This window comes from Rattus norvegicus, chromosome 1, assembly GCF_036323735.1.
Source record: "Rattus norvegicus strain BN/NHsdMcwi chromosome 1, GRCr8, whole genome shotgun sequence".
In the NCBI taxonomy this organism is placed as follows: Eukaryota; Metazoa; Chordata; class Mammalia; order Rodentia; family Muridae; genus Rattus; species Rattus norvegicus.
The window spans coordinates 162,724,224-162,738,987 of NC_086019.1; the positions used below are offsets into that span (position 1 = coordinate 162,724,224).

General features: G+C 42.4%; 1 protein-coding gene across 5 annotated transcripts in view; it reads right to left on the reverse strand.

Annotated features, from left to right (window-relative positions):
* Uvrag (UV radiation resistance associated) overlaps window positions 1-14,764 on the reverse strand; it is a 257,835-nt gene that overhangs the window by 127,710 nt on the left and 115,361 nt on the right. For 4 of the 5 annotated variants that reach the window (NM_001401542.1, XM_039113238.2, NM_001107536.1 and 1 more), the window contains exon 7: window positions 4,414-4,519. The exons of the other annotated variant lie outside the window; for it this stretch is intronic. In NM_001401542.1, the coding sequence (NP_001388471.1) occupies window positions 4,414-4,519 (106 nt within the window). The remainder of the gene's footprint in view (window positions 1-4,413; window positions 4,520-14,764) is intronic. 5 annotated transcript variants of the gene reach the window in all.

The following is a 14,764-nucleotide window of genomic DNA, read 5'->3' on the forward strand; positions in this document are numbered from 1 at the left end:
AAAGACTTGAAGCAAAGGGAAAAACAACAATGAAACAAACCATCAGAGGACAGGGGTGATGGCTCAGTTAGTGAACTGCTTACCATGAGGACCTGAGTTCGATTCCCCAAAACTCATGTATAAACCAGAGCTAAAGCTGGGTGTGGTAACCATGGCACACATCTGTAGCTGATGGATTGAGGAGGTGGAGACAGGCTGGCCAGCCGAGCTTGATTGGTGAGCTGGAGGCTAGTGACAGACCCTGCCTTCAATCCCAGCACTCAGGAGGCATAGAAAGGTGCATCTTGTGAGTTTGAGGACAGCCTGGTCTACATAGAAAGGTTGCAGCTAGCCAGGGCTACATAGTGAAACCCTGCCAGAAAAAACAAACCCAAAGCAAGGTGGAGGCTCCTGTAGAACACCTATGGGGCTTCTCCTGTTTCCCACACTGTCTGTGCTTCCACACACACACATGAACAGCTATGCATGCAAGCACACATATGCACACACATATATACGAATACATTAGATTTCACTGAACTTTAAGTTTTTTGCTCTTTAAATAACATTAGGAAGAAGAACGACAACAAAAAGCAGGCTAGAGAGATGATTCAATGATTAAGAGTATATCCTGCTCTAGCAGTGGACCTGGATTATGTTCCCAGCACCCCTATCAGATGGCTCACAACTACCTGTAACTTTAGTCCCAGGGTATTCAAAGCCCTCTTCTGCCCTCCAATGGCAACACATGTGTATGTATGCATACCACCACACATACATATGTATATATGCATGTAGACAAAACAGCATATATATATATATATGAAACAAAAATAATCTTTAAAACAATGAGTTAAAAAAATCAAAGACACAGACTCAAACAACATATTTATCATGTAGATGTAAGGAAAAGAACCTGTATATAGAAATAAAGATATACATATATATGTATCTTTATTTCATATATAACCGTATTGTATAATATACATACTTACATAATTAATAATATATTGTATATACTTATTTACAATATATTTATACTATTAATAAGGACTGAAAAGACAGGTTAAAAGTACTGGTTGCTCTTCCAGAAGAGCCAAGGTAGAGTCTTAACACATGATGGTTCACAATTTTATGTAGCTCCAGTTCCAGGGATCTGATGCCCTCTTCTGTCCTCCATAGGCAACAGGCACACATGCAGTATGCAGACTCACATTTACACATACTCATTTAACATTTACACATACTCATTTAAAAAAAACTTCAAATAGATTGAAAAAAATTCTAATTAAAAATAGGAAAAGATTATTGTTTATTTTCTCTCATAAGCAAAAGCTAAAATTAAAAATAACCTATCAGATGACCCAAAATTAGTAGAAAGAGTACTCAGGCAAGGCAGCTGGGGAGGGGCTGAGAAAGTGTGGGGGGAGAGTGGATGAGAGCATGATATGTGTATATGTAGAAATGTCACAGTGAAGTCCATTAATACAGAGATTTAATATACACTAATAATTATAATAACAAAACAAATGGAAAAAGAAATCGGAACCACTTTACACATATGCCAGGACTTAACGGATAAATACATTATACTTAATGAGAGCCAGGTTTCTCACTATCAGAAAAAGATACTGCAAATAAACAAAATGAATGAGAAAACCAGAATAAACACTGTGGCACTAGAATGGAAAACATTAGTATGAACTCATGTTTATTTTAATATAGATAGGTATACATTCATGCAGAGATAGCCATGTGCACTGAGGGGGCTGTAAAAGCAGTGAGCACCCAAGGCCCAAGCACACACAGTGACCAGATCTTGTTTCTAAAGACCGTCAGACTACCTAAGGAGCCGGGCCTGGTGAGAGGGGGCCAAAGGCAAGCTAGGGAAGGGCAAACGCAAGGTGAACTGGACCGCAGAGCACCACAGAGGAGGGAACACCAGAAGACGGAAAATGTCACAAAAGTCAACCCGAAAGACTATTTATTATATGTTCACTTAATTTAGAAAGGGTTTGCTATGTATCCCAGGCTGGCCTTGAACTTGCTAAGTAGGCTAGGCTGGCCTCAGACATGACAATTATCCTGACTCAGGTTCTTGAGTGCTGGATTACAAGTGAGCACATTACACCAGACATTTCCTAGGAAATACAGTTAGGAGCCACAGTTCATGTTGGGCATGGATGTTACATGAGAGGACGCTGAGGCTTCAGCTATAAACTCGGTGTCTCTGAACAGGAAATACTTAAGGATCATTAAGAAGAGGGTCGAGGCAGGTAACTGGTTGATTTCAGCATCAAATATACCATTTTTTTTCACTGTACATTGGACCAATGTGCAAAGGGAGGTATCTATTTCTAATATGCTACAAAGTAAACTATGGCTTCCTGTCTTATTCTAATGAGCTATTACATTGGATTCATTCTCTTTTGGTTTTAACTTTTATTTATGTGTACATTTGTGTGTCTATATGTGTATGTATTCCCCATGTGTTCAGATGGCCATGGAGGCCATCAGTCCCCTGGAGCTTGGGTTATAGGCAGCTGTGAATGGCTCCACATAAGTGCTGGGAACTGAACCTCGGTCCTCTGGAAGAGCAGCAAGCTCTTCAATTGCCGAGCCAGCTCTCCAGTCCCATAGACTCATTCTTAAATTCAATAAATACTTACTATATACTTTACATTTCCTATGAGTCAAACATTTGTTAGATGCTGGGAATCAAATGAGGTGGAAGGTTGGGAAGGAGGGAGGGAGGGAGAGGCAAGAGGAAGAGACGGAAGGAAGCGGGAGAGCGAGGTAGGGGTTGGGAATCCCAGTTCTCATAGAGTTTGGAGAGATACAAATATATTTAATAGATATCGCATTAGATGGTAATAAATACCATGTGGAGAAAAAACATGCACGATAGGTACTGAGTGTACCAGGGGTGTGGTTTTCAGGGGTTATTATGGAACTATAAGATTTCTAGGTTCACTTCCAGTTCAAAACTCCTTTGACTTCCTTCTGTGTTAACTAGGCAGCACAAAAACACACAGTGAACCTTTGAACCTGACCTCACACATTCTATCCCTTACCCTGTGTGTCACCACTCATACTTTAGAAAACAGGATTAAGCATACATGGTTCCACACTGAGACAAAGCACATGCAGTCACTTAATGATGCAAGTCACTTCCCTGTCTTGCCTGGGAGAGGGAAGGAAAAAAAATAAAACCCAGCAAGTTCTCCCCAGACACGCACACGCACGCACACGCACACGCACACGCACGCATCTCCCACAGTTACAGGGGCATGTGACTGTAGACAACCCTTCAGTGTCCAAGGTGCCTTTAGATGAGCATGTGCAAGCAATGGTAGAAAGAGCTGCATCTGGGAGATAATGGTCCCAGGGAGCAAACAACTCCTGGGACTTATAGCAAGCTGTGAATTTTAAGTATTTTTCATTTGAAGCAAAGTGTGATTTAGGGTGCATGTTTGGCTTCCAGAGACAGAACGGTCATTTCAAAGCTGCCATTCTTTCCCCCTCGAGGGAGAGCATAAGAAAGCATCAGACTCTGGGGTTGGGGATTTAGCTCAGTGGTAGAGCGCTTGCTTAGCACGTGCAAGGCCCTGGGTTCAATCCTCAGCTCCGGGGGAAAAAGAAAAAAAAAGCATCATACTCTATGAAGATATGAGATCTGTCCATCCAGACTGAGGTCATGATTTCTTTGGAATGCCTCACCCAATCCCGATATCTCTAAAGGTAAACACTTCACAAATCAAACTCTTACAACTGATCCTATTAATTTTAAAATTCGTCTTTTAAAAGTGGATTCGTCCTGGGTGAGAATAGCCAAAGTATAAATTAAGTTGTAAGAAACTACCTTCATTAAACCCAAGCCTGTGTGTATACACCGGTAAAATGGTATTCATTTATTGATTTAGTATTTGTATGTGCGTGTGTTACAGAAGTCAGAGGACAGCTTATAGGAGTGGAAGAGCTCTTTCCTTCCACCACAGAAATCCCAGGGACCACACTCTTTAGGTTTGGTGCAGGGGTCTTAGCAGCCAAGCCATCAATACCAACCCAAATGCTTTCTTCGAGTACATTAGTCCCCCTGACCTTCTTTCCCGCTTCTCTTTCCTGGCAGCTACTGTCACTCACTGCACCTTTCACTCTTGGAGTTCACATGTATAAAATGTTAATAAAAGAGTCTGCTATCATCTGCCAAGTAATTATATCTCAAGTTTCATCTAAAGGAATGTGACAGATTTATCTTACATTATTAGCAGATGGGAACTTTGATTTCTAACATTTAAAATACACCAGCAGCCATCTAAATGCAACATTACTAGCATCGTTATTATTACCATCTAGAGATTTTTTTTCCCAAGAATAATATGATAATCACTTGAAGAAAACAAGAGTTTGAACAGTACTTATACAAAAACCTACCAGCTCATTGCTTGTCGATGTGAGTCTTAGTTTTTCTTCAATTTCCTTTCCAATTCTCTGAACAGTTACCTGAGTCTGTTTAATTGCACACTGGGCTCTATGAAGCCTAGAAATACAAGTTGTAGAAAAATGTAAGTGAGTTAATTACAAAGTCTAAACAGAGAGCCACAGACATGAATTATAAATCTCCTAGGATAAATAGAATCAATCCTGAACAAACCAATTATTTCTGGAGTCAAACATATAATGAAGTAACAGGAATTACAAGTCCTAAAATAACAGTACTCTGAAATGCCTACTTCTGCTACGACATAGTTAGGGTAAAGGACTCTAGGGGTTTGGAAGCACTTTAGAAAATGATCTAGTTGAGGGGCTGAGAAGACGGCTTAGTCAGAAAGCAGCCTACAGCTCAAGCATGAGGACCTGAGTTCAACCCCTGGCACCCATGTAAAAGCTGGAGATGGCAGCAGGAGCTTGTAATCTCATTCCTGGGAGACAGAGACATGGGATTCATGAGGTTTGCTTTATATAAATTCCTATAATTTATATAAATGGTAAAAGATCTAGAAGTAACAAACTAATCTTAAAATCTGTCAGATTCCAAGGTTTGTCTATAGGTGCATGATTAAGGAAGTATGTTATTAACTTAAAGATGAAAAATAGATCAATAACCAGGTGCTCTTATACATCCAGATAGTTGGAAAGCTGAGGCAAGCTCACTTAAGCCTAGAATTTGGAGACTAGTGGGGACACAGTAGTGAGACTCCATCTCAAAAAGGTCACAGAAACAATCCAAGTGTACATCAAATATGAAACTAAGAACCAAATTAAGACCTGTAGTCTACCTGGCAATAAAAAGGAGAGTAACACAGAACATGAGTAAATCCCCAAACAAGCCCAGTGAAGGAGCAGAAGCAGAAGGAGAACCAGTGCTGTACATTGCTCCAGATCTAAAACCCAACAGTAGGTCTAAGCTATCATTGGTGACAAAGAATAGTGAGTTGCTTCTGAGCAAGTGACAGATTCTGGAGAACTGAGGAAGATCTGAGGTAATGGGAACCTTAAGTCTTGACTGAGGACCATACCAAACTGCATTATGATATACTGTGGGGAAATTTTATTCCATTAAAAGTAGCTATCAGTCTTAGCCTAAATGACTTCATGGGGGTTGGGGTGTCATTGTATAATGGATTTCTGGCATCAGTATCTCTAGAAGCAGAGACCTAAGTAGGACCCTTCTAGGCTGTTGGGGAGTCCCTGATAATTACTGAAGATCAGCAGCTCCCTCAGGGCTCAGCATCCTGTTGTACAAGACACTGATAACAGAGTCTTACAAACACACCTCTACAGAACTGAATGAGTGCAAGAAAAGGTCTTCCCCATACCCTCTCCACTCCATGCCCAGGCGGGTCTCCCCCCTGTACTGACCCACTGGCATTTCTTATTTCTGTGCCTCTGTATAATCCATGTATCTGCCCACACATTTTCTCTGTTTCTTGAAGGTCCACTAAGAGGCAGCTCAGCCATAACTCCTGTTCCCTGGCCTTCCCTGGCTGCACCAGGCAGCTGAAAGCATTTGTTCCTCCTCTGGAAATGTACACCAGATCACACACAAAATATACACCAGATCCCACACAAAATAATATATACCAGATCACAACAAAATATACACCAGATCACACACAAAATAATATACACCAGATCACACACAAAATATACACCAGATCACACACAAAATGGAAATATACACCAGATCACACACAAAATATACACCAGATCACACACAAAATATACACCAGATCACACACAAAATGGTGATGCGCAGCACTAAGGACCACAGCACTAAGGACCACATCACAGCAAATGGCTCTTTGCTTGTCCTTTTTCTTAGGTCTTTCTGAGGGGCAAGAATACTCATGCACATTCTAGATGCTCAGCAGAGTGTAGTACAAAGGAGGCTCTCAATCTATTTCCTGATTGTCCAGCATTCACAGATATGTAAGCACATTCCTAGGAGTGGACATTTTGACTGATAGAGTGGGAGATTAACTCAAAGACTCTGTTTCCTACATTTATAAGATCAAAATATTTTATCAAGAAAAAGTACATAAAGACCACTCCCCTTTGGGCAGGGGAAATAAGCAATTTTCACTAAAAACAATAAGTATTATCAACCCAGGGACAAGTCAACAAATAGCTTTACTTTTACAGGGAGGGAGCTGCTCAGAGCTCCACCGTACTATGCAAACAACCTTGTCAAATGGTAAAGACTTTAAAAATAAAAATGATTCATGACCATAATTAATGTATGACTTCAACTATTTGGCTCTCTCTGCCCCAGACGCTTTCTGATCTTACCTTGGGGGCTTAAAACACACAGACAGAGTCACATTTCCTCCAATCTTCAGTGTTATCCAAATAGACTCTCAGAGCCCCTGACACATCAAGACGGGCTCATAACGTTCCTCTTTCAAATCCAAATGGAGAATAAAAGTTTCAAGTATTTAGGCTTTTCAAAATAACATGGTACATCTTGATCCTCCTGGGGGTCAGGAGGGAAAGGCCTGACAGGCAGAGAAACAACTGCTTTGCCTTCACACAGAACGGCTGCCTGAGGGTGAGGGACACTTGTTGAGTTCTATGGAAAGCATCTATAAAGAGATGCTACCATCCAGTCACCTGGGTGACAGGTCAGTGCCAGTGCTCCCAGCTGAGGTCGACTCAGCACACTGCATGCTAAGAGTTCAAGCAGCTACCTCAGTCACCCTGGTGACAGAGGACAGATGCGCCTTGTCACACAACGTTATCTGAGAGAGACAAGCAGAAACTGGATTTAATAAAAATTCTTGGAAGCCAGATAGATATATAACAATTGAAAAGTTGTATATTTAGTAAATACTTGCAAATACTGACAACTAACAGATAGTACCTATAATCTCGGACAATGGCACTTGAGATGTTTTTGTCTGCTTAGTGTTGATTATGTGGCATGTGAACTGTAACGCATGCGTCTCAGAGGAGGAAGGACAAATCAGAACTCCCAGGATGGCCGTACACTTCCTATCACTTGTGGGGAGGGACAAAGTAGAGAAGAAGCAGGGCTACAGAGACTAATAGGGACAAATGGGCACAGGCTGGGAAAGGCTACACACGATGGAAAGAGCACAGGCTTCTCTTCTGAAGATATCAGGAAGCCATTCAACTTTTACACTGGAAAAGATTTCATTATATTTGTACTTTTAAAAGCTGTATGCAGGGGTTGGGGATTTAGCTCAGTGGTAGAGCGCTTGCCTAGGAAGCGCAAGGCCCTGGGTTCAGTCCCCAGCTCCGGAAAAAAAGAAAAAAAAAAAAAGCTGTATGCAGAGCCTATCAGGGACTATGGTGAGGGCTAGGAGAGGGAACAAAGAGGTTAGACTAGGCAGCAGAGGCTAGACAGAAGGGCAGGCATGGTCAATGCATGGAACACGTATGCAAAGAAATGCCACAGGAGACTCTAGTTTGTGCAATGAAGGTAGAGTGATGTGGTGAACAAGAAGGCTGACGTGGTCGGTAACCATCTGAGCAAAACCAGGTGTTACCCTGAATGAAACAGAGACAGCAAAAGACGGTGGGGGTCAAAGGTCAGTTAGAAGAGAGATAAAATCTAATGCATGAAAACAAATTACCAGCTGCTCTGGTCTGATCGTGATTTAACCATGCCCCCTAAAGGATAACCTGATAGAAAGCACAGTCCCAGGGTGGTGGTAGTGAGGGGTGACGGGAGCTTTAAAAGTGACTTCTCCAAGATGTCAGTAGGGATGCGCTCTCATGGGACCCTTTCCATTCTCAGGACAGGCAGGTTATATGAACGGGACCAGTCTGGCCCAACACACGCTGCCTCTGCACCTGATTGAAGCTCGATCCTTCCGCCCTCAGATCCTGCACCCTCTGCCATCACCATGGGCATCAGAACCTGGGCTTCCTATGTGAACTATGAACTGTGAGCTAAGGAACTTTAGTTCCCGGACAGCTCTGTGACACAGCAACTGGAGAGCCTGGAGGCACCTGCGGGAATTAAGAAACAATCACAAGCAATTTCATGTCAACAGGTTTAATTTAGATGAAACAATCAAACTGCCCTCAAACCACTAGTTTCCATATCAAAAGAAATAGAAAATATGAACACTTACTGCCTGTTAAATTAGACTTGTAGTTAGAACCTTCTAAGGCTGGGGGGTCTGGCTCAGTGGTGATACTTGACTAGCACCTTTGACCCCCGTTTCAACTCCTTGCACTAAAAACATCAGAATACTGTCTGCTTACATAGAGACCGGCTCAGGCTTTGCTGGTAAAATGCTAAGTGTAGTCATCTTTCAGAGACAATTTGACTAACAACACAAGAGTAACACTGAAACCAAAACACAACAAGGCTATCACAAAAATCTTCTGACCAATATATTAATAATCTGCAGCCACATTATGTTGAAGGCCAGGAAGAGGGCAAGACACCCACAGTCAGTGCTTTATTCAACACAGCACTTGATGTTTAAAGCAATCAAGGCAACTGAAAGAGGGCATAAAAAGAAGCAGCACTGTAGATGTGGGAAGGGAAGGAAAACAAGAGACAAAAGTATCAAGGAATTGGTCTGGTCAAAGTATGGGTATACATGTATGGACAGACACAATGAAACTCCTTTGTCCAGTTAACAGACATTTGTCAAAAAGAGAAGATGCAAGAGTATACATTTGCAAAGACTATGGTTGTAAATATACAAAAATCAAAAGGATCTATAATTCAAGTCTACTAGAAATAAATTTGGCCAAATTTATGATTCCAGAATAAATTTGGGGCTGGAGAGATGGCTCAGCAATTAAGAGCACTGACCGCTCTTCCAGAGGACCTGAGTTCAATTCCCAGCAACCAGAATAAATTTGATAGACTGGTTACTGTTTGTGTGTGTGTGTGTGTGTGTGTGTGTGTGTGTGTGTGTGTGTGTGTGTATTACACACACACACACACACACACACAAACAAACAAATAACTAAGAATAAGTCTAATGAAAGACATAAAAGGTTTTAACTCAGAACCCATAAGGTGTTGCTGGGACAGTAGAGCAGGGAACAGGTGGAGACGCATAGACTGAGGAGTCACACTGTCAGTGATTCTCTGCTTCACTGATCTACAGCAGCCAAGCAATCACAATCAAAACTACTGTGGCCCTCACTGAAGGAAATGATACAGAAATGCAAGCCAGAGAAGCCAGGACATGGTTAAGGAGTGCAGGGGAGATATTATACCACCAGACCACAGCACCTCCACAAAACTGTTAGTCACATGATCCTGGACAGTTACATCAGTGAAGTTCAATTCAGATTACAGAAACAGAACTTCTACTATATAACCCATCTGCTTTAACAAGAAAAGAAAGTCCTTGTCAATAAATGGCCCTGAAATAACTTAATCTATGGAGAAAAAAAAATGCCTTATATGTCTCTCTCATTCCACACTAAAAAATGAATGTCATTGCTCAGAAACTTGAATGTAAAAATGAAAACTATAAAGGTTCTAAAGTAACATATAGGAAAATATATTCAAGATGCAAAACATTTGCATATACATGCATAGTGCAGGCTGGCTTGAGACTCATGATTCTACCTGGGATTACATGTACTCTGATTACAGATGTGTGCCTGTATGTCTGAGTGTGCTGTCAACTTGACACAAGCTAGAGTCATCCAAAAGGAAGGAACTTCAATTGGGAAAGTGCCTCCATAAGATACAGCTGTAGAGCATTTTCTTAGCGATTCATGGGGGAAGGCCTGGCCCTTTGTGGGTGGTGCTATCCCTGGGCTGGTGTCCTGGATGCTATAAGAAAGCAGGCTAAGAAAGCCATGAGGAATAAGCCAGTAAGGAGCACCCCTCATGGCCTCTGCACCAGTTCCTGCCATCAAACTACTGCCCCGACTTCCTCCAATAGTGGACCATGATGTAGAAGTGTAAGCCAAATAAACGCTTTCCACTGTGTCAGCAAAACAATAATAACTCAAACTAAGACACTGAGTATCACAATTTCCTACTGTCCCTGTTCTGCTCCTCCCTGCCATTACTCACCCTGATCCCCAAACAGCTCATCTACTTTCAGATCATATATACTAACATGCTTTTTATGTTTCTATGTAAAATCTAAAAATCACAATGACAGAAAGCATATAATATTTCATCTTTATGGCACTGTCTTAAACAGGCTTAATATGATTCTCTCCAATTGATTCCATTTTCTTCTTTAGGATCAAAAACAATTACATTATACACATATATTTTCTTAATGCATCCCTCCATTGTTGAGTATGCAGGCTGCTGCTGTGAACAGAGTTGCAGTAAACAGACCTGTGCACCAGTGATCTCTGGGATACCTCGACGTGGACCTTTGGAGAAATGCTCCTACGTGGCACATCTGTGCCATATGAAGGACCTGTTTTTAGTGCCTTCCATAGGGCTGGACTAGAACGTTTCTGCCAGCAGTGTGTAGGTTTCTCTCTTGTTGGCATCCTTGCCAACACACTGTTAACAGCTTTCTTGATGACTGTCTTTTTGCCTCAGTCAGCATGGCATTTTGGTGGTTGATTTGCATTCTAGTGAAGCTGAAAATATTTTCCTTGGGTATACGGGTCAATTGTATTTCATCTTTTGAGAATTGTCTCAAAAGGTGTTTCATTAGCCCATTTATTACCTGAGTTGTTCTGATTTCATGTTAGTTTTCTACCTTCTTTCTATATTCTGGTTCCTATCCTGTCAAAGGTTGTACTAGTTACTTTTCTGTTGCTGAGATGAAACGCCATGACCAAAGGCAACTACGGGAGAAAAGAGTTTATTCTGCCTTACCCTCCCAGAGGATGAGTCTATGATGAGTAGAGGAAGCTTGTTGGCAGGCAGCCAGAGCAGGGAGCTGAGGGATCCTGTCTTCACTGTCTCATACCCTGACTGTGTGCACACATGCATGCACACACGCATGTGCACACACACATAAAAGCTGAAGACCTGGTAAAGTCAGCCAACAACTAGCTCAGCCAGGAGCTGGATGCCATGTCAGAGTGTCTGGCAGAGGATGAGGGGATTTTCTGAATAATAAAAGAATCTTGTGCTGTGATCTGAATGATGACGGCAAAGACACAGTTACCACATCACAGCAGAAACCAAAGCAATGGTGCTGTCATTGTGTGGGAGCAGAAGAGCCACCTGGGAAGGTTTACTTGAGACTGAGGTGAGATGCCACATCAGTAGTAGAGTGGGGTATTTGTTCAGTATGGAGACGGGTGCTGGGAGATAGACCTTGGCCAGGGATGAAAATGTGGCAATCATTAGCACTCAGATGCTAATAATGTTATGAAACATTACAACATTTCATAACATCACTAACATGAGCAGAGTGAATGAGGTCACCCAGTAAGACTGTGAGGATGAGAGAGAGCAGAGCCTAGAACAGACTTCAGAGGAACATCAATACTGGAGGAATTAGAAAAGAAGAAATAAAAAACCTGCCAAAACAAAAAAATCCAAAGTGAGGACATGCAGAGACCAGGACAGCTGCAGGAGTTGATGTCACAGCAGTTAGAGACATAATGCCTCTGGGAAGCAGTGACCACTGTCTCAGAATCTAGGAACCTGAAGTCTGGGCAGCATCAACATATTTAGCAGTAAGCGACTGATTTAAAACATCACTTCTAATCTGTTCACCTCAAACCCCAGCCACAATCACCCTCTCGCCCAGCTAACAGCCCCAGTTGGCTTTCCATGTCAGGCTGGCTTTTCTCAACTGCATCCTCCAAGGCACCCCTACGTCACTTGCTCAGTTCCTCACTGTAGCCCATCTGCCCTGACAGCCCCAATGCTTTATCCACTGATCCAGCCTGGCATCCCTGTGCTGCCTGTCGGCACTCTTCACGGCAAACAGAAAAACATAACCCTGGACCTCAGGCTTCCCCTCTGCCTAGATTTCAGGCTTTACCTCTCATAGGCCAGAGAGAGAAACTAAAGGTTCTCATCTAGACTGCAATTACAGAGGCTTTTGACACTGGAATTAAATTTTTTCTTTTATTTGGGGAGGGGGCAAGAACTTTATTCAAAGTGCAATGAAACTTGTTAACAGCTTAAAAGATAGGGAAAACTAAGACACCTCCCCATCAAACCCAAGAACAAGCACAAGGAGGGCTCTTTCTGGATGGGATTAAATTTTCTTAAAGACAACTAGAGATATCACAAGCTACAAACTCACGACTTAAAATGTCAGTGCTCTGGCAGCAGTGGTGCATATGGGAGGCAGAGGTACTCAAATCTCTGAGTCCAGTCTGGTCTCTAGACCAAGTTCCAGAAAAGCCAGAGAGCTACACAGAGAAACCCTGTTTCCAAAAATCAGCTAGCTAGCTAGCTAGCCGGGCAGGCAGGCAGGCAATAGGTAGGTGATACACAGACAAATGAGTAAAGGAATAAACAAGCATCAGTGTTGCCTAGTACAGCCAGACCCAAATCATTTTCCCCCTTCTCTGCTAAGTACAAACCTTTCATGCTCTCCAGGCCTCTAATGGCTATGGTCAGTTCTTTGCTGTCCCTTTTTCACAACTGTGACATCTCTAACACACTATACATGTACTTCTAGTCATATTAATATTACCCATCGGTTTAAAAGGATGTTCTTTTCCTGGTAACTAGAGGGTTACATCCTGTAAAGGTTTACAGTATATATTTGTATCAAGCTTCCACAACAATCGGGAATTATCAGGCTACAGAGCTGACTGCCACACAGAACACTGTCCAAGCCTACTCGGCCCCCACTCTCCTCCATAGGCAGCTCACAGCCTCCTCCGTCCAAATGAACACTGCTGCCGGAACGTCCAAACACGCACTTCAGCAGTGGCCAACCAAAATCACAGCACCAGAATGAGGCTCGAGAAATGTTCAGGTCTTTGTGTATCAATCACCAGAAGGGACAACAGTGAGAGCCTCTGTATAGCACTAAGTGTTCACAGGCTCTAAAAGGTATGGTCCTATCTGTCCATTTAAAAAGAGACATGTGTCGTGCATGGTGGCACATGCTTCTCATTCCAGGACTTAGGAGGCCAAAGCAGGAGAATCAAAAATTTAAAGTCAGTTCTGAGATACAATTTAAAAAATAAAATTGTACCTGGAACATCATGTACACGTATTGACTTAATAATTCTGTTGAAGAAATAAGCATTCATTAGATTTGCTGTGCTAGGCAGTGAAGTGACACCAGGAAATAGATGCATCTCATTTGCTTCGCTACACTTTCCCTGATTTGTTCTCTGACAATGTGAAGTTGTCAGGAGACATAGCAAACTTATAACACAGCTCCCCTGTAGATTTCGAATTAATCAAAAAGAAGATTACCAAGATACTACAAACTGAATCTTGCCTGCTCAAATCCATGTGTTAAGGTCCTAACTTCCTAGGCTTTTAGGAGCTAAGGTTAAATGGGGTCATGTCATGCGGTTAGGATCCTAATACAATAGGATTGGTGGCCCTAGACTAGAGTTTTCAACCTATGGGTCACGACCTCCTAGGAGGAGGGAGTTGAATGACCCTTTCCCAGGGGCTGCTGAGACCATTGGAAAAGATATTTACATTACACTTCATAACAGTAATAAAATTAAAGCTATGAAGTAGCAACAAAAATAATTTTATGGTTGGGGGTCACACAAGATGAACTGCATTTAAAGATCGAACCACTGCCCTAGAAGAAGTGTCCTTCTCTACTCAAGCACAGAAAAAAGGCTATGGGAGGATACTGGAGAAGGCAGTCATCTGCAGGCCAGGAAAGAAGCCCTCCCCACACATTGAGTATGCAGGCACTCTGGTCTCAGACTTCCTGTTCAGATCTATGAGAAAACACATTTCTGTTAAAGCCACCCAGTCTCTGGAATCTTGTGGCAGCCCACACTAATATACTCACTAGGTCTGACCTCATCAGGTAAGCTCTTAAAGTGATGAGCTCTTCCTGAAAGACAGAGTTTAAAGCATGACAGGACCTGTGGGGTAGGGGACTGGGCAAGGACCTAGAACAGCCTCTCTGGTGTTGACACTAGGCCCAGATGACAACCAGCAAGAACTAGGGAGCTGAATCCTACAACCACAAGAAGGTGAACTGTGCCAGCAACCACACAAGCCTAAGTCAGGAGAGTGAGCTCTACAATGCAACGGAACAGGACACGGACTGCAGTCACCCAGGACCATGACCCTCAGCATGCTGTAGTCATTTGTCCACTGCTTTTGTTCAGCACAGGCCTATAGGCTCCTCAACATGTAACCTCATCCTGTTAGAGCTGGTGTCCTGAGCCTGTCTGCAGTGTCACTATT